The sequence below is a fragment of the Thermobia domestica genome, chromosome 18, assembly GCF_964235325.1.
Source record: "Thermobia domestica chromosome 18, izTheDome1.hap1.1, whole genome shotgun sequence".
In the NCBI taxonomy this organism is placed as follows: Eukaryota; Metazoa; Arthropoda; class Insecta; order Zygentoma; family Lepismatidae; genus Thermobia; species Thermobia domestica.
The window spans coordinates 77,254,673-77,274,398 of NC_137471.1; the positions used below are offsets into that span (position 1 = coordinate 77,254,673).

Genomic DNA, 19,726 nt, shown 5'->3' on the forward strand with positions numbered 1-19,726 from the left:
CTTTCCAATGAACAGTGTTGATGCAATAGCTATTTCTCTGCGAGTCTATTATTTTCTTCATACCAATAGGGTTAATGGGCCCCAGGGACTTACTCCAATGCCCATGGTACTTAATTTTTTGTGCATGAACATATCTTAGTTATGTTTATCGAATATCCGGATGACACGTTCATGTCCGTTCCTTGCTAGCATATACAATTTGACCTTTTTGGAAGAGAAGTCTTTCATCACCACCATCTCCCTGCTTCAATATACCTCCGTTCTACACCGTGTAACGTATTAAAGACCATCACCGAACACACCACTTAACAGTGGCCAGATGCTGCACACGCATTCTGTGTTACTACTTCACACATATTACGTGTTGCAAACTATCTATAAAATTCGAAGAAAGAAAAAAAAAAGTATCTGGATTGTATGCACTATTTACAGAAGATGAACTTGAAGCTGTAGTGGACATAAATCTTTATTTCTTCTTTATCATTTTACGTTTTTTTTCTGACATTAAACAAGTTGATGATAGACTTATCATTTATAACATATGTTAATATTAGATTGACTATTTCTACAAACATTCTGGACGACATAGAATGGGAATTTTTTTCGTACAAACATAAATCTAAGCATACATTAAAACAAAAGCATATATATGTAAAAACAATATGAGCTATATTATTGACAGTAATTAAGGCCCGTTATCTGCAAAACAATGATTGAAAAAGGATGGAATTTTTATTTGCTTTTGTTTATTTAAATTTGGAATTACATTATCACCATTTACTGCATGATTTGTTCACATACTTCAATCTTCAGTTATTAAAGCAAACGACACTGGATTTAAACTATAGTTTTAAAAACAGTGAAGGAAAAAGACACGCTATCCAAATCACACTAATACAGAATTACTTGAATCGCCCACTACTCAAGTAGCAAAAACAAGAGCATTACTTACACATAAGTAATTAAAAAAATAAAATTTGAATAAAAATAGAAACAACCTACTACAAATATTATTCTGCTATATATGTCTGAACAGTTCTAAGAAAATGAGTGGAACATTAAAAAGAAGTTAACTTGTCCTCGAATTAACTTATTGATAAATACTTCAAATAATCTGCGAGGATAATTCTCTCTCAGAGAATTTTACAGCCATGGCAATCAGCTATTATCATTATCAAAGACAATGATTCTAATTTTTACTAATACGCACAGAGAAAGACGTCCATTTTCCAAGTAATTTTTCAAAGTAAAATTATATTTCCTTGTAAATTTTAATTTCTTTTGAACGTCCTAACTTTCTCAGTTGCCTAAATTATGTTTTAATCATATTTCCAAATAACTGTTGATTAACAGAGCCTAAAGACATAGCTGCCACAACTAAAAGCGAGTTTTAAAAAAATAAGTTCTTGTTTGTTAGTTACAGTACCTGAAAATTATGAAAACTTATTCTATTGACTTAATGAAGCATCACTGAAATGTACTTGTACACATATGCAGAAAAAAAATGTTAAGTAGCACTATAGGCAATACCTAACATAATTAATGGCATGTTTTGGTAACAGAAATATCAGAACATAAACACGGAGTATTTTATCTGTCCAAATGAATATACTTATGACAAAAAAAGCAACACAAAATCCACAATAGAAGTCCATTCTTCTGTCTTTATCAATTATTTACCTTTTCCTTCTAAAAACGATGGTTAACTGATATAAAACACCTCTGCACCAAAGCACATTTTGCCTTTTATATGCACACATCGAAACTGTATTATAAACACACATTTATATATGTAATTTGAAATAAAAAGTGCGAAATATGACACGAATATGTGTTTGCTTCATAGATGAAAAAGCCCTTATATAAAAGTAGTTGTTAAAAAAATCAATGAAACAAGTATATAATATCATACACAAAAATGCTATTACTTTTGAACTAGTAACTTCCAAATATCTGAGGAATAATAATTCCTATAAACTTTCGTAATTATTTCTGACTTTATTAGTTTCGTAGAATCGGCAGCAAAGTCTTCAGTAACAACAATATACTTTTTGTAAAAATATATTGCACTGTAAAAAAGTATTGAAAGCCGATATTCGCAGAAGTTATTCACAAAAATATTACAAAATCGATTAAGTTCTTTTGCTGCTAATTGTACAAATTTCGGTGTTCATAGTATTGCACATATAAAACATTTTCCGAAATATCTACGGCAATATCCATCCTTTTTCGTGACGTTTCACTACGAACTAGGAAAAAAAATCGATTTGTACTATTCGTTTGTAAGGATTTATAAAGACAAACTGCTTTGAAAGAAACTAAAAAAATTACAATACAGTAGTTTTCAGATAGTAATAGTAGTTCTATAATGGGTATTATTTCCAAACCCAATTCCTACTTCTGTAGTAAAAAAACAAAATCATTTATGATACATCTTTTCTTCATAGATGATGGTGATGATTTCGTCTTTATTTTTTTATTTTCCTCTTTTTTGAAAAATAAATGCTTCGTATTTGTTATGACACTTCACTCGCAATCATGATAGGTCATGCTGAAAGTAAAATAAATATATAAATAATTAATTAACGCACACAGGGAATAAGCACTCACACGAGTATATATATATATATATATATATATATATATATATATATATATATATATATATATATATATATATATATATATATAGAGAGAGAGAGAGAGAGAGAGAGAGAGAGAGAGAAATGAAATGAAATCTGTGAGTTTTACGTCCCGCGGTTATGCCGGTTAGGCTAAAGGAGATGGTGATAATGAGTAATGAATGAAATGGTGGAATGAAGAAAGTGGGAGGAAACGGGAGAACCCCGAGAAAACCCACGCACACGGTGTTTGTCCACCACAAAGTTCACTTGGCGGGGGCTGGGGGGAGAGAGAGAGAGAGAGAGAGTGAGTCTAGCCAAGCCATAAATACTGTTACAACTGAAAAACTGAATAACGCAACTATCATGAAAGATTTTAATTTGTTTTACGTATGTTGTTCTTACATGCATTCACTACACACAGTACTAATCATTGTTTGAAATGCACGGATACAGGGTCTCAGTCTGCGTGGGCACTCGTCTTTGGCAGAACGGATGACATTCAGGGAAAAATTCGCCACTCCTGCCAACAAGGAACGCTTTAAACTATCAATGGTGGGGTGTCTCCTCTTGCAGACGATGCCCTCCAGCACTGACCACAGTCGGTAGTCCGGAAGTTTCAGGTCCGGGCTGCTACTGGGTCAATCTTCAGGCGAAATGAAGGTAGGGACATGACGCTGAAGCCATCTTTGAGTTTATCTAGCCTTGTGGACGGGAGCAGAATCTTGCTGGAAGATCCAGGGTTGGTTATGAAACAATGTGCCACTTAACTTTTTTCACAATAGGATCCAAAGCGGTGCTTTCGTACACTCGGGTTCTGGTTTTAACTCCATTTTGGCAAAAAGGCAGCTGGATGGAGCCGGATATCTCATCCCCACCACACCATCATTGAGGAGGGATGCTGGGCCCTCCGAACTTTTGGAAACTTTTTACAAACTTCCCGAGAGGTTGATGCACACACCCATCATTTTGCCGATTGAACGACTGTTCAATGGTGAATATTTTCTCATCAGGATTTTCCGATGACCATGACCATTATGGGCTTACCTCTGCTGGAAACGTCTACATTTTACCACTCTCAACTTCTTTAGCAGGGTGTCTACTGGTCATGAAAGTCATGAAAGTCATGAAAAAGTCATATATTTTGCTTAGTGGTCATGAAAGCCATGAAAAAGTCCTTTATTTACCCAACTGGTCATGAAAATCTGAAATCTCAGAGTATATTTTTATACATCATACTTTTATACCTCATACTGCATGTACTGAAACAGTTGTATCAGGTCAGTAATTGTGAGAATTTCCCCCACCAGTTAGTGCTGGCTAACTGGTACTTTACTGTCTTCCTAGCTGCTCCCCATTTCATCTTCTAGTCTCTGTAATATAGTAACAACTTTTTACTGTCCAACTTTCTGATCTGCTATTTCTTTAGTTCTAAGAAATGTAAATTGTGTAATTTTGGGCCTTTAGACTTATGCAAATAATATTATTCGTTTGAGTTTGCAGATTTTAAATTTGATGATTTTTTTTTTTTTTTTTTTTTAACGAATTTCTTTTATAATTTGTTTTGTCTTTGGGCAGCTCTCTGAGTTCTTAATTTCAGACAAATTTCTGCTAGATGGATAATTATACTCAGAATTAAAACTTCAAATACAGTATAGAGTGATTCACTGGTAAGAGCAGGCCCGTATTTAGGTTAAGTGCTATTCTGTGCTCGAGCACAAGGCGGCAGAATTTAAGATTCACAATAAGTGATATTTAAGAACCGCGATTAAAAATTTGTTTACTGCCTTTTAAATTGCTCTTGCATTTTAAAATTAGTTGTCAGCTAATCGACATTATGTACATTAGACAAATAAGAACATAATGTGATCTTCATCTTAACCGATGCACCACTGATGGTAGAGGTTTATTATTACTAATGGTAAATTTTTATCGCCATGGTCATGAAGATTTGAACAAAAAGGTCATGAAAAGTCATGAAAAAGTCATGAATTTACTTTCTGGTATTCCAGTAGACACCCTGTTTAGGCGTGCGTCAAGGTAATGTCCTGTACCTCAGCGATAAGCACGTAGTCCAAGATCCACGGACAGAAGCCTAGATATTGGCCGTTTCGAAATGTTCATTTCACGGGCCATGATACCCTGCTTCCTTACCACATTCTCCGCACATAAGTCGCCAACGCTTTTCTGGCTGCTGGAGTCCTGACACTGAGAGGACGACCCGTTCTCGGACGATCCTTCACAGTCCCGGTTTCATTGAAACGCTCAATGGTACGATACACAAACGACGGACAACACATACGACGGATTTGGAGCTTTTGTAGCGTCTTGAAAATGTCACTTGCAGATTGTTCACTTTATGTAACGACAACATGGTTTTCGTAGTCGCCCCATTCCATGGTTCCACCAGCAGCTTAACGCTTCCTTTCATAAATAAGCACAGAATGGTTCAAGGTTTCCGTGAGCACTGGCGGTTCTTTCCTCCTCCCCTCGGATGTACATCGTGCGTCAAAAGTTTATAACAGTATTTATGGCTAGACTAGACATATATATAGACCAACATAGGTGCACAAATGCATCTTTTTGGACTCCTCCGAAAATTGGTCGGAACCATATAAAAACTGTCTTTAAGTTGAAAAGAAACGTCGAACGAGTCCGGAAAATGAAGACAAATCTTTTAGTTAATGTCCCACAATCCTGTCCTTTAGGCTAAGGGAAACGGTGATAAAGGCAAGCGAATGATGATGGAAGAATTGGTGGAATAAAGAAGTGGGAGGAAACGGGAGTACCCTGAAAAAACCCAAGGGGACGATGTTAGGAGTTCGATTTCTTGGCTTTCGGGATTTATGGCCATTTAGCCTGTCACGTATGAGGCGGCAAGCACATTATCCGGGGAAAGGAAAGAAAGGAAGTGGCCTGGGACCTATAAGTTAGGTACCACACTGGCATTTGCCTGGTGTGAATGACTAAAACCGAGGAAAACCTCATTCAGGGTGGCTTGCTTGAAAAACCTTTTTACACTTTTTCGACCGAGTGCCCCCACCGGGAATCAAACAACAGACATGATGTTCACCATAAACTTGCTTCACCCCTTCTCACGCCCCATGCGGAAAATAGGATAAAAATCTGAGTTGGGGCAAGATTAACTCAAGTACCAAATTCATCAAAATCTGTCCAGTGATCTGGGAGGAGTTACTAGACAAACATCGTTACATTAATTTTTATTTTTATAGTATATCGACGGTACTTTGCAACTACCTCTTACCTGAAAACCAAAACCCAACTTTACAGATGAAAGAAAAGTTTGAAAAAGTTGAAGATTAGTTGAAAGTCAGCGACTTTCCTAATGGAGAAGTCAGTTACGATAACAAACTGACCTCTCTATTAAAAAAAAATAATAATAATAATAATAATAATAATAATAATAACTTGTTCAAACGTTTTATTTCTTCCCCTGTAAAGTTGGGATTTTTTTAGATACGAGGTGGCTACAGAGCTCCGTCGATATGCAGATAGATAGAAAATGCACCCTTAAAACGGAAATTTTCAAAACCGCTCGGACATGTTTCTCACAAATATCATTACATTCAATTTTTATTTACATAGATTGTTTTATACCTACTGGTACTCAGAAGTTCGCGTAATTTTTAAAAATAGTTTGAAACAGTCAATTCTTTCATAAGATAAACCAAAAAGATAAGATACCGGGTGCTTCAAAACGAAAGAACACATTCAAGATTTTTTTTTCATACATATTGTAGGACAGAGAAACACAATCTGCACATCATTGGATACATGAAAATCTATAGTTTGGTCTATGCATTAATTCAACATGAGCACTCCTTGTAGCGTGGCAAACATCAAAACACTCTAGCCACCCACGAATTAACTGATCTCTAGTTACTGAATTCACAGTTTCCACAATTCGATTTTGCTGAGCTTGAAGATAAGCCGGTATAGCTGAAACAACTCTTTCTTTAACGTCCTTTCATACATAAAAATTTAGTGGGGTAGCATAATGATAGAATCATGCATATTGTGATAAGAACATGAAATTTTGCACAGAGCTTACTAACATAGTAACAAATAAATTTTGACGTAGACCCCAAAAATCTGACGACAATTTCCTGGAATTCCAGGCGCTGGAACATCTGGAGCACTGGAGAACGGTATGTTATCGCTGGAATAGCCATACGTGAAAACGGCTTGACCTACAGAGCCAAAGTAAGACTCAAATGCAAGAAAAATAACAAGCCTTTAATTTAAATTCTATATTGTCTTAATTAAGTAAACCCTAGTTTCTTGCTGTAGTAATTGCATCAGTTTATAGTCATTTACACATACCATCACAAGCACACAAGGCTGTGCATGGAAGGAATAGGCCAGCACATATACACATATTAGTGCACAGAGATTTGCATCAGCAATGAACAAGTTCTCGGCAGTGCTTGGAAAGTTCTGGAAGCACAGACCATAAAGGTGAATACCTGAATCACTTATTTCCAGCTCCGCTGTTCAGGATCTGGCAAATTAGGTTGTAGCGCAGACCACTGTGACCAAATATATCCTCCTTGAAAAATGGATTTTTTCACGTGTTGAAGAAGTGCAGCCTCAGTGGGAGGTACGCTTTCCAACTGACGACATTTTTTAGTTACAAGCATTCGACGACAGTCTTTTACATTTTGCAGGTTGCTGGTTCGATCATATAAGTACACGGTGAAACCTTGCAATTTCATGAATGTAGTATCGTCTAATTTTAAAGGTGCATGTGAGATTTCTACAAATGCAGCAGTAATTTCTATATTTGTCCGCCACGCTTCCCAAGCTGTTTTCTTTCCCCGGCCTGCAAAGGCAGATACAGTATCGCATCCGGTGAATGCGTGCCAAAACAGGATGCCGTCACAGATTTCTGTCCATTGTTTCTCCGCGTATTGGTGAATAGGAAGAAAGCGTTTATGCTTATCAACACCATACTCAACCCACAGGTGGGACAGAAGTAGTTTGGGGAAAGCATGCAAAGCCAGGACAACTATATCTGAATCTACCGTTTTGATGATAATGGATTTATGTCCTGCTTCGGCCATCACGGCCTCGCTTTTGTGCTGTCATCTCAGGTATATGTGCTAATATTGTTTCTTTTAGCCGTGAGCTGTGCACCATTTTCTTAGCATCATTTACTCCAACTTCCGACATTCTGAAAGTTCTGAAAGTTTGAAAGCTGGTGAAGATTCACCACGAGACAGGATATCTTTAATATAAGTAATAGCTTCGGTTAAAACAGCTCCATAGATTATTGCATTGTTGTCCCCATCCACAAATGCGGGCTGTTTCTTGACCTTACGTCCACCGTTGTGGAACTGCACAAGACACTTATGATGATATTTGGCTTCTGTTGCGACCATATCCTCAGTACTCAGTTTTGCTAATAATTTAGTGTCATTTAGGATCACAGCTTCTTCGCGTACACGATTACTTAGTTCCAACGTGCGCACGTTTACTAATGTTTCATCACCTGCTTCATCACAAAAGAAGCAAGTGAATTTGACTTCACCTACTCGGAATGATGATCGAGTAGATGGTCCCGCTTGAGAGTTTTTATCTTCTTGCTTTCGTTTGGCAGCAACAGCCCGCGCTAGCTTACTTTTATCGAACTTATTTCGGCAAGTTTTGTGAAATTTCGCATGTTTTCTACTCATCGTCTCCTTTATTCCATTTCCATCGTCGAGAAGATTAAGTTGAATGCTTGATGGAAGTCCAATTTTTTCTTTAAAATCTAGAAGATCATTGCACAAAGATTTATAGCCTGCTCCCTTGTCCATGCGCGAGCTGTTAGCAGGACAGACCAACGATTCAGCTTTATCGTTCTGAAATAAAATACACATGTTCCAGTCTATGGTTTCAGAATTAGAATGACTGAAATCGGCTGGGATCTTAACAATCTCACACTTCCTTCTTTTCGACATTTTTTGTAGCTGTTACTGTTTGTTCAGTAGTTGTTTCATACATACAAATTAAAATTTCACATTACCGCCTGTTTTCTGTGATATTTTGTCCAATCTGTTTTTATAATCTCAAAAAAAATCTACAGTCAGATATTTTACCAAAAATGTATAGCAGTAATTTGATACAAAATAACCTCAGAATAGTTTTCATTCCAAGAAAAAAGATTTTTTTTTCTTTTTTGATATGTTATAACCAAACCTAACCAGATATATATCCACAAAATAGATCTCTGGAAGTAAATAGTCGAATGCATTCCGCAGATGTCGGAATTCATCTTTTTATTTTCAGAAAAAAATCTATTAAAAAAATAACCGTAATCCAAAAAATTCAACAGCTAAGTTTTCTTTTATTTAGCATCTCAGATCACAAACACTGTTGTACCCCTAGTTGCTTAACCTCCACTTTCTAAAATCTAATCCAACCTAATGTTGGACATATCGCTTATTAGGATCACGTCAGTAACAATGTAAATAAACTACATTTTTAGACCTTCTCATACAGATTGCGAGAAAGTTATTCAGTAGTTGAGTAGGGATTTTAATATATTCTGGTAGCTTAAACAACGAAGATTCTTGTGATATATAAATCTTCTCTCAACTCTGTTTGTGTTAAACAAAAACTTTATCAACATTACCTGAATATCAGCATACATCCCAATGAACAGCAGAAAGACCGGCTGGTTATTTAAAGTTCCACCTTCAAGCTTCTTTCACACATATGTAATATTAAACGGCTTTCTTGATGATAAAATATAATTTGATTTTTCAAGACAACAACCCGTTTGTCAAATATAAATAGATTTCTTCAGTTACGGCGCAAAGTTGCTATCATTACAACCATATTTTCAGCTGGGAGTCACTGTAGCCAACCACTGCAATTATCTGCAAACATCTACCTATATATATATATATATATATATAAAAAAAAAGAAGGAAAGGGAACGTATGGGAAAGTAAGTGCGTCCAGTAAGAGAACGTCTCTAACAGCTCGCAGTGACATTGCCACTACTCGCGTGTCAAGTTTTTTTTTCGGTGCAACTGTAGTGGCAATTTAATTAATGGTATAAGACAGAGTGATCGTGGTTGGTAACACTGGTATCAAAGTAGGGGCTGCAATATCCCACCCATAGATGTTCATTTTACTTCAACCTCACTCACCCTCGCCCTCGCAGTAGCAGTTGGCCCTCGCCCTCGTTCACCCTCGCCCTCGCGAATGGAATTATCAATCGCCCTCGCGCGCCCTCACCCTCGCTGTCGAAACTTGTCCTCGCCCTCGCGGCCAAAACTTGTCCTCGCCCTCGCCGTCGAAAATTTTCCTCGCCCTCGCGATAGGTGTTGTCCATTATCCTCGCTCGCCCTCGCCTTCGTGCTCAAAACTTTTCCTCGCCCTCGCGCACCCTCGCCCTCATATCATTGAGGGCGAGGAGGCCTCGAGAGGGCCTCCTTCGTGAGGATCAGAGCATCAACTATTCAACCTATTTGTTGAATTATTTCCTTATCGTCAGTGGCGGATCCAGGGGGGGGGGATCGGGGCGATCGCTCGCCCCCAGAAGAGGAAACTTCTTTATTTTATATATACAAATAAAACGCATCCCAGAGTTTGGAGCTCTTAAAAGTAGCTCTAAGTAGCAGTATTACAACCCACCACCCCCACCAGAAGTCCGTCCTGGTCCCACCGCATGTGGTAAGAAACGTCAGGAACCATCTCTTGTTGGCCGTGCTTAATTTCTCACTGCTGCCTAAACATTTGAAACTGTATACTGGGAGGAAACACTTACATGCCTTTGTTATGCTTCCCTCGGTGTCAGATACAACCACTGGGTGGGTCACTTTTGCATTCATTTTTTGCTCACAAAATGATAAAGTAAAGTGTGATGATTGCAGGCTTTCAATTCAATACTAACATGAACGGAAACCAGTGGTGTAGTGCATCACTTTAAATGCACATAGCTCCGAGACTATTGATCTCATATACACTAAGAGGATATCAACATAAAGCTTAAGGTTTTGCTAAACGATTTACAAGAGTGTTATTGCGATATCTGTTAAACCAAAGCTTCCAGATGGATAAAACCATAAACAAACGCCATAGTTCTTTTTAAATAAATTTTGGGCCCCTCGTGCGGCCCTGAATGATGCTCAATTAAGACAATATACAATTTAAATTAAAGGCTTGTTATTTCTCTTGCATTTGAGTCTTATTTTGGCTCTGTAGGTCAAGCCGTTTTCACGTAGTGGCTATTCCAGCGACAACATACCGTTCTCCAGTGCCCCAGATGTTCCAGCGCCTGGAATTTCAGGAAATTGGCGTCGGATTTTTGGGGTCTACGTCAGAATTTATTTGTTACTATATTAGTAGACTCTGTGCAAAATTTTATATTCTTATCACAATATGCATGATTCTTATGAATTTTTCCTTTAATCCACTCCACTAATTATAAGGTGTTAGGTCTGGAGACCTGAGAGGCCACTGACGATTAGCATGATCTTGTCCATCTCTTGCAATCCATCGTTTTGGGATTGTGTTGTTCAGATAACGCCACATCAATTGGAAAGCAAGAGAGGCACCATCTTACATGAAAAAGAATCGTTTAAATTTTCTTGAAGTTGGGAAACAGTTTTCTAGAATGTCCAAGTAATTATGACAATCCGGTCATAGTTTCCTTGGCAAAATTTTAGAAATTCCAAGTTCCACGTTTACCGTTCTGTTGATTTTTACAAGTTACTTTCGAATACGCCTCAGACACGCTCGACATTGTCTTCTGACGTGTGTAAGCGTCCAAAGCTTTTACGATTGCATATGCATCCTTCGTTTTATTTATTTATTTTATTTATTTTCGTAAATTTGTTTATAACTTGTGGCTGTTTCTTGAAATGCTGGCAGAAGAATCGCTGCACTTCAACAACTGACTCAGACATAACAATTGCAACAAACAAAATTACTTCTCTTTGATGTTCCTCTCCATTTAATTACAGATGTTAACAGCGATCAGTGGTGGTGGTTTTAGACTTCGGACTTTCTTGTACGCGCAGAATGTGTTTCTGACTTACACAGTTTGTATGAAGTACCTACTATATCACACTTTTACCTACGTACAGTTTGTATGAAATAAATTATTGAAGCGTGCTCTTTCTTTTTGAAACACGGTGTACACAAAGCTAACAGAAGTACGAAAATACTAAAATAAAAACAAGAAAAATGCATTATCTGTGATCACGATAGAAGGCCCATAGCCAAGAACATGGAAATGATTAATTACATCAGATAAAATGTGCTTAAAGAAAAATTTATGAATTAAATCTCATAGCGTATATTTAAAAAATATTTAACTTTTGTTGTTATTGAACCTGGATTTGGCAAGCTTTGTAATGTGAGATTGATAAGGTAACAAACTGTATACTAACGATGAAATAGATCGTAGTTCGAAACATTAAAAAACTTCCTATTTCCACTTTAATTTACAACTAATAAAATAAAATAAGACCATAGCAAACCATTATTATTCTTATTAATCTGTATTACAGTTTTGGCAATATATTATTGGCTTCATTCGACACATTATAGAAGTATATTCTGAAGATACATCTTGCCTACATTTCAGAAAATAAGAGGAGGCCACTTCTAACAACCTCTAAGATTCTTCCTTTCATTTCTGAAGTTATAGATTTTTAATTAAGTACAGACCTCAACTTTTAATGAATTCAAAAGACCTCAACTTGTAAAAGATTCACACTTTGTAATTAGGTTCACACTTGTATTATCTTCTCACATCCCATATTATACTACATATTGTCTTTTTCATCATTTTCTTTTCTACCTTATCTTTGTTTCCTTGTTTCACGAATCATAAATACTTAGTTCATTAGTCTAATTCGTTAATCTCTCTTCTATTTTTTTTATTCATTCACTGGGCTTTCCACTTATATTTCTTGTTTCCCTTTCTAGTCCTATACCTTCCCAGTCTTATTTTCTATCTTGTTTCTCTCTCACATGTTTATAGACTATGTTGTTTTCTCTCTTCAACGTAACGTCATCTTAATGTTGCCTGATATTAAAAAAATATTGTGTGGAAAGTGAAAGCATGGTAACGCAGTTGTATGTCTAATTAAAAGTTAAAAATTGTAATAAGTGAAAGACGGAACCATTACCAAGTTAAAATCTGCACGTAATTAAAATTTCAACTGTAAAAAAGAAAGATAGCGTATTGGCTGTTTTAAATAACTTCTCATTTTCTGAAATACATAATCTGTGTAGCTTTAAAGGAGCAGTTCAACTCACAAATACATTTTTTTACAAATTATTCCAATTTATAGAGTTGAAAATTCTAAAAGGAATGGTGTTTGATCGCGATACATTGAGTCGTTAGCGAATAACAGAGGAAGAAAGATTTTGTGATGACGTCATCCGAGAGCAGGCTTCCACACACACAGTGTCAAGCGTTCCGTTTGTGAGTGGTCCATTGTCACGTTCTAAAGTGTGATTTCCTTTTGCAGAAGTGCTTGCGATGACTGATAACTTCAGACCTTATCAGTTCGAACCTCGAGTTAGTGGCAGTGGAGGAAGAACAGCAAATGAAAATAATTCTTTTCGTGGTCGTTGCGAAACTTTGGATTAGTGCAGTTGTAGATGTTGCTCTCATATGGCTACCGAAGAAGAAAATACGTGTTGACTGTGAGACAATAAATAATGTCAGAGGAAGTGCTGAGTGTATAACATTACATGAAAACTTTATTAGTGTTATTTTAAATACCGCCAGACAATTCATGATAATAAACTCCAAAGACAGAATTGTAAAAGATAAGCTGACATCGAACACTAATGCTATGTGGCGATTTATAACTTTCAGATAGTTCGTGTACTAGGTCAATTCATGGAATACACTAGGGAAAAATGTACGAAAAGTGATACCAGCTTGTGTGGTAAAGAAAATCCGTGAAACATTTCCTGAAGCGAATAACATTTATGTGGGTTTTAGACCATCTGTTGACGGAGAGGAATACGATTATTTTGATTCGGTTTTGTGTGTGTGTTGCAATATATCCTATTCTAGATCACCTGCATTTCTTTCTTTCTTTATTTATTTATTTAAAAAAAAAAAGAGAGAGAGAGAGAGAAACGTAAAAAAAGTCTAACTCTTATACTTAACCGTAAATTTACAAATCTTCTTTCTCACTGCATGTAGATGGCCGAGGTATCGAAGCGATGTTCCTGGGAACTTCTATTGCGAATGTGTCTTCGAAGAAAGATAACCTTTGTTCACTTGCCACATCCATTACGCTCCTTTGTAGTGATTCACGCCATAATGTAGATTTTCCGTCGTACCTTGTTTTCTTTATCCACTGTTTAGTAGCCTTTGACAATTGAAGTTTGAAGCCTGTTTCTTTGCGATTTACGTTATTGTTATGGTCCAGCATCGCTAGCATAGTTCTGGTCACCATACCGTCATAAGAAAAATGCTTTCATTTTGCAGTGTATTTGAGTCGTTCATTGTGATAACGATTCTAAAGCACTTGTATGACAAAAATGATTAGTGTGTTTTAAATCTTGTATGAGCTGTGGGTCAGTCACTATTTTTCTTAAAACTTGAAAGTCATGGGATCCAGGATGTAACCATTCTTTTTCTTCTAATATGGGTCCATGTTCACATTTTTTAAATATACTTTTGTTACTCCATTCATGTACATTTAAAATGAGATACAACACTGAAGTAACTTTCCCAACTAGTTCATCGCAGTCGCCGTTTCATGTTGCAGATGACCACCATAAATGATTAACCAAACTTGGTTTCCATAGTTATAGTTTAGTACACCGCTTACTTTCAATTTAAAGCCTTTTTGCAAAGCTTTTAGCTACATGCCATACATCAAATTCGTGAGTTATGTTTCTGAATTCCAACGCGAGTTTCCAAATTCCTTTATGGCGATCAGCGAGAAACAGTAATATTTAAATTCTTCAGTAGCTTCAGTAAAACTTGTTTACAAGCTGCTTTTTCTAAATCACCCTCCACTAAACCCTTTTGAATAACAGTAAAATCTACAATTTTATTACTTCGCAAATCCATTACACTATATGTTAAATATTTTGCCGAGAATCCTAGGGAGTCATATTGCCCATTCCCTGACAACCAGACATTGGAACCGTGCAAAGATTTAGAAATGTCATCTGCATGTAAAAAGTAATAATACCTGATGGTGGGCTGCACAAAAGTTTTTATAATATTATTAAACGTAATTTTTTCTACAAAGCTTAAGTTCAATGTTTTACAAAAAGAGCTAAAAGTTTCGAAACAATACCATTTAAATAGGTGGCGGACGAAATTGCTACAGCACCTAAGTACCTTTTCTTTAATCTTGGTTCCGATTACCAAACATACGTATGTTCATTTTCACATTTTGTTGCAATTTTTAATGATGACCCTATAATTTTGTGCTTCAAGGGATGTACAGGACCGCAGCATGTGTGGCAAAAATGAAATAACATCTTTAAAGTTTGCCACAATACGAAAAATACTTTAGGGGTTAAATTTGTTTTATTCGCCTGGCTCTCCGCGGAACAACCCTCGTCAGTCATTTCATCATCATTGTCACTTCATACAGAAAAATTAAACGATGAATCAATGTCCTGAGGAACACTGTCATCGTCACTGATTCCTTCTACAAGGCGGTATATTTCACTCCCCAATTCACACTGAACAGCACTTGTATTTACATTTATTTCTAAAACAGTACCTTCAGAATCATGAGTGACCCAGTCGCTATTACCCTCTAATGCCTCGTCTTGACTACAACCGGCAGTCGCGTCTTGTACGATTTTTTCTTCGTTCGTAACGACATACATCGGCACTTGTTCAATGGCTCGCATTCTAAACCTTTCAATAATATACTTGGTACAACATTCTTTCTCAGTATGTGTGTAAATGTTTCTCCTGGCATTAATTTTTCTGACTGCTCGAAGTCGGACTAGTGATGGGTAAATTCCCGGGAAGATATTTTTTTGGGAATATTCCCCAAAATGGGAATTTTCCGGGAATTTATGTACAATCACAAAGAAAATTGCATTCTATTACTATTTTATGATTTCAAAGTTAAATTCGTTTTTTTTATTTTTATTTATTGCAGTATATTATTACTGTTGTCTGCAGAGGATTCTTTAAAATGGATATCCTTTGATTTTATTAATATTTTATTATATTTAGAGAGTACGTATAAATGTATATATACTTACAATACGTTCTATGCAAGTAAATATGTGGTAAAAATGGTATAGTAAGTCAACATACTTTTACACCACTAAACAGTTTAAATTTATATGTAAGTAGATTTTCTAAACTTGATTCTATTACTGATGTTATGAACATATTAAATTTTTAAATGTTATAAGGAAATTAGGTTGGGTATAGGCCAGAGGGCACATGTTTCACCATTTTATCGACATTTGCACATACGTATTTATGTTCACAATATTTGCATGATACAAACTTATCTTTATAATTTTGCACGTAACATTGCCACACACGATATTTCTTCCTACCTATTTCAAGAAATTTGATACGTTAATTCACATGTAAGAGAAGTCCGAGTACCTCTTCAGAAATTCGAGTCACGAGACAGGAGACAAACCGACGTTGATGTCTATTACTAACGGTGGTTCGGGGTATATTAATAGTACTTCATCTTTATTTCTACATAATGTCTACATTACTTTACAAACTGGTACCTTTTCATCATTTGTAAATTAGTACTTTGCTACTTTATAGTGCAAATGGAAATTAAACTTAAAAAATCATATTATTAGTTATATAAAGTAAAGTCAACGAATTTTAATTGTTTTTAACCTCCAAATTATTTAAAACCTAGAAGTAAATCATAATAAATGAAAATAAAGTAATTAGTCATATGGTTCGTATAATTTGGAAGATAAAATAAATAAATGGAAATAAATTCCTTCCCGGGAATGTATATGCCAGGGGAAAAAACCGGGAATATTCCCATTTTTATTTTCCTTCCCACCGGGAATATTCCCACTGCCCATCACTAAGTCGGACTCTTCAAAATGTTTGAAACAAACTCTGAGTGCTTTTATTTGGATCAAAATTTTTTCTATTGATCTTCTTGAGCCATAGTTTATATCGATCTGGTGATTTCTCACGACTAGGAAACATAAAAAAAAGATACTTTATGTCCCTCGGCTTTAATCGCACGAGAATTACAACCAAAAACACAGCACGTGTTAGGCATTTCTATCTCACTTCACACAACGCTACGTAATCACTGTTAAAGCTAAAGGAAAAACAACTAACAAAAACGTCCCTCAAGATTCAACACAAAGCAAGACTGCTAAAGAACCCAAAACAATCTATTAAATCCACTATTAAAGGTTTATCAGCTACCCACAAGAGAGTGATTGCTGACTCACATTGAATTTCTTGCTGCCCATGAGTGACGTCAGCATTTGCGATTCATCAAAAACGAAAGCCTATAGAAGCTGAACAAGACGGCCTATAAATTTAAAAAAATAGTGTCTCTTATTTTTTTATACTCTTTCTATTGCACCAAACTTGTTTTTTGAACTGCTCCTTTAAATCGTTGTTTCATGTGTCTGATGAAGGCAATGATATACTGTCGAAACTATACTAGATTAGAAATACTAAGTGTTTGCTTTGGCCAGACTTTTTATTTCTACTTACGCTATACGTACTTGCAAAACTGAAATAAGCAGCAGTCACATATACAAGGCATGATCAAAAAGTACGATGAATGTAGTTGCACGGTGCCATATATCGATGTTGTATCCATTTCAACTAGTAAGACCGGTAGCCTAAACCTTTGGTATAGTCAGTGTCGACTTTCAACGAAGTGTGACACATTAATTGGCTTCCAATGGAAAAAAAAAGTGAGGACGTATTAAGGTTGGTTTAACGGGACAAGTTTTGCCGATAGATGTCACCTCAGTCTTCGTATCTCTCTCATGTATTTTTCCCCTTTCACGAAAATTCACGATATCTCTTACAAATTTCAAACTACAGACTACAAATTTTTAGAGAAGGAACTTCATAACCTATCGAAGACAATGATCCGTCCCGATTTTTTATTTAGAATTTTCTTCATTGTTGAAACAGTATATTGTTAAAGATTTGGATATCCAATTTCAACAATCAAGCATTTCAACAATGAAGAAAATTTTAAATAAAAAATCGGGACGGGTCATTGTCTTCGATAGGTTATGAAGTTCCTTCTCAAAAAATTTGAAGTCTGTAGTTTGAAATTTGTAAGAGAAATTGTGAATTTTCGTGAAAGGTAAAAAATACATGAGAGAGATACCAGGACTGTAGTGGTATCTATCGCCAAAACTTGCCCCCTTTAAACCAACCTTAAGAGTGTCGCGAGCCAAAAAAAGCTCACGAAATGTCAAAATCAATGTATGGCGATGAAGCGTGACATTAAAAACTGTTTACAAGTGGTATGAGCGATTCAAAAAGCGGGAAGGAGTCGGTTGAAAACGAGCAACGATTGAGATGTCAAAAACAGATGAAAACGTGCAAAAAGTGGCACGAATGATTTGTTCAAACAGGCGATTGAATATTCGAATGTTTTCCGAAGAATTAAACATCTCGTATGGGTCCATGAAAAGCATATTAACCACCGATTAAATGGACAAGTGTCTTCCTTCTTTACCACGAAAACGCGCCGCACCACACCATCTTTTGATCCGCAAGTTTTGGGCCGGAAAAAGTATTACCTGTCTGCCTACATCCGCCTTACTCACCAGATTTAGCACTATGTGACTTCTGGCTCTTCCCAAAAATTAAAACTGTGCTTAAAGGAAAACGTTTTGACATCATTCCTGACAGAGTAGCTGAACGCTAGAAATGCTTCCAGTCATGGATTCAACGTTGGGATAAATGCATTGCTAGCCAAGGGCAATACTTTGAAGGAAGATTAAAATCAAATTCCATGTAAGTTTATTAATTTGTATCTAATAAAATTATTCACCGTACTTTTTAATCACACCTCGTAATAATAGTGATGACGTAAATTTTGGAAACTTTCCTCATATGAGAGAGAACACATGTACATGAGTACGCTACGAGAAACTAAGAAAACTAAACACAGAAGGAAAAAATATACCGTTTTTTGAGTCTTCTGCTGTGACGAGAACGGAAATCATCATATCCATATAACAAGGTCTGCTTAGGCTCTCTTCTCAGCTCCCTGGCCGGTTGGTCCTTCAACTGGGAAATAAAATTCACAATGAATTGCCATATCAAGAATTTCAAACCTTCCTTCCATTACACAAGGTACTTCCAAATAATAGAGACTAGTTCTGGAATAATTTAATTTGTAATGAATGTAATTACTAGAGACCGGATATTAGAGAAAATGCCTATTCTTTAATATTAAAGATAGGATCAAAAATAATGTTTTAAAGTTTATATGGGGGTTATAGTTTAAACTTAAGCCAATTTTATTTTGCCTATTTCACCCCTTACTGCTTAAACAATTGATTTAGTGCCTTATGTTGCCTGTTCTATGCATTATCTTGTAAATAAGACTTCATTGGGAAAAATTTATAATTTCGTATTTCAAGAAAAGATTCTGCCTCTTTCAAGAAATATAAGATTAAGAGAAACTAACTTAATGGGCAGGTCAAAGTCAAGTTTCACCCCGCTACAATAAAAGAATGTCGCCGAAAGCAATGACACAGTCCGATCCACATTTTCCCCTCCATCTTCCTCTTATTTGCAACAGCATTGCATTCCACATATGCGCAAAAGAATTAACGTTCTTTGCGTTCACATTTCAGTGTAGTGGACTGAAGTTTCGAACTGCTGTTTGTAGTGATAAAATGTAAAACTTTGGACTGCAATGTGTACTGATAAACTGATTAAAATTTGCACTGTATGTGTAGTGATAAAATGTTGTTTAGAATGTATTTACCAAATATACATAGAATGCATTCAAGCTTCGTATATATATATATATAAAGAAAAAAGTTATTAATAAAGAGGAATGTTTCTATATTCTTTGAACATTATCTCTAATTTGAACTTATTTTTTTAATTGTATTGAATATTTATCTTCATTATTTCGAATTAGATTTTA

The 19,726-nt window shown here is 35.9% G+C and overlaps 1 protein-coding gene across 2 annotated transcripts in view; it reads right to left on the reverse strand.

Annotated features, from left to right (window-relative positions):
* Window positions 1-448: 448 nt before the first annotated feature.
* The window catches only part of LOC145674921 (uncharacterized), a 79,832-nt gene continuing 60,554 nt past the window's right edge, over window positions 449-19,726 (reverse strand). For both annotated transcript variants that reach the window (XM_081745179.1, XM_081745178.1), the window contains 2 exons: window positions 18,752-18,855; window positions 449-2,551 (listed from right to left, as the gene is read on the reverse strand). In XM_081745179.1, coding sequence (XP_081601305.1) covers window positions 2,527-2,551; window positions 18,752-18,855 — 129 coding nt within the window. In that variant the 3' untranslated portion in view covers window positions 449-2,526. The remainder of the gene's footprint in view (window positions 2,552-18,751; window positions 18,856-19,726) is intronic.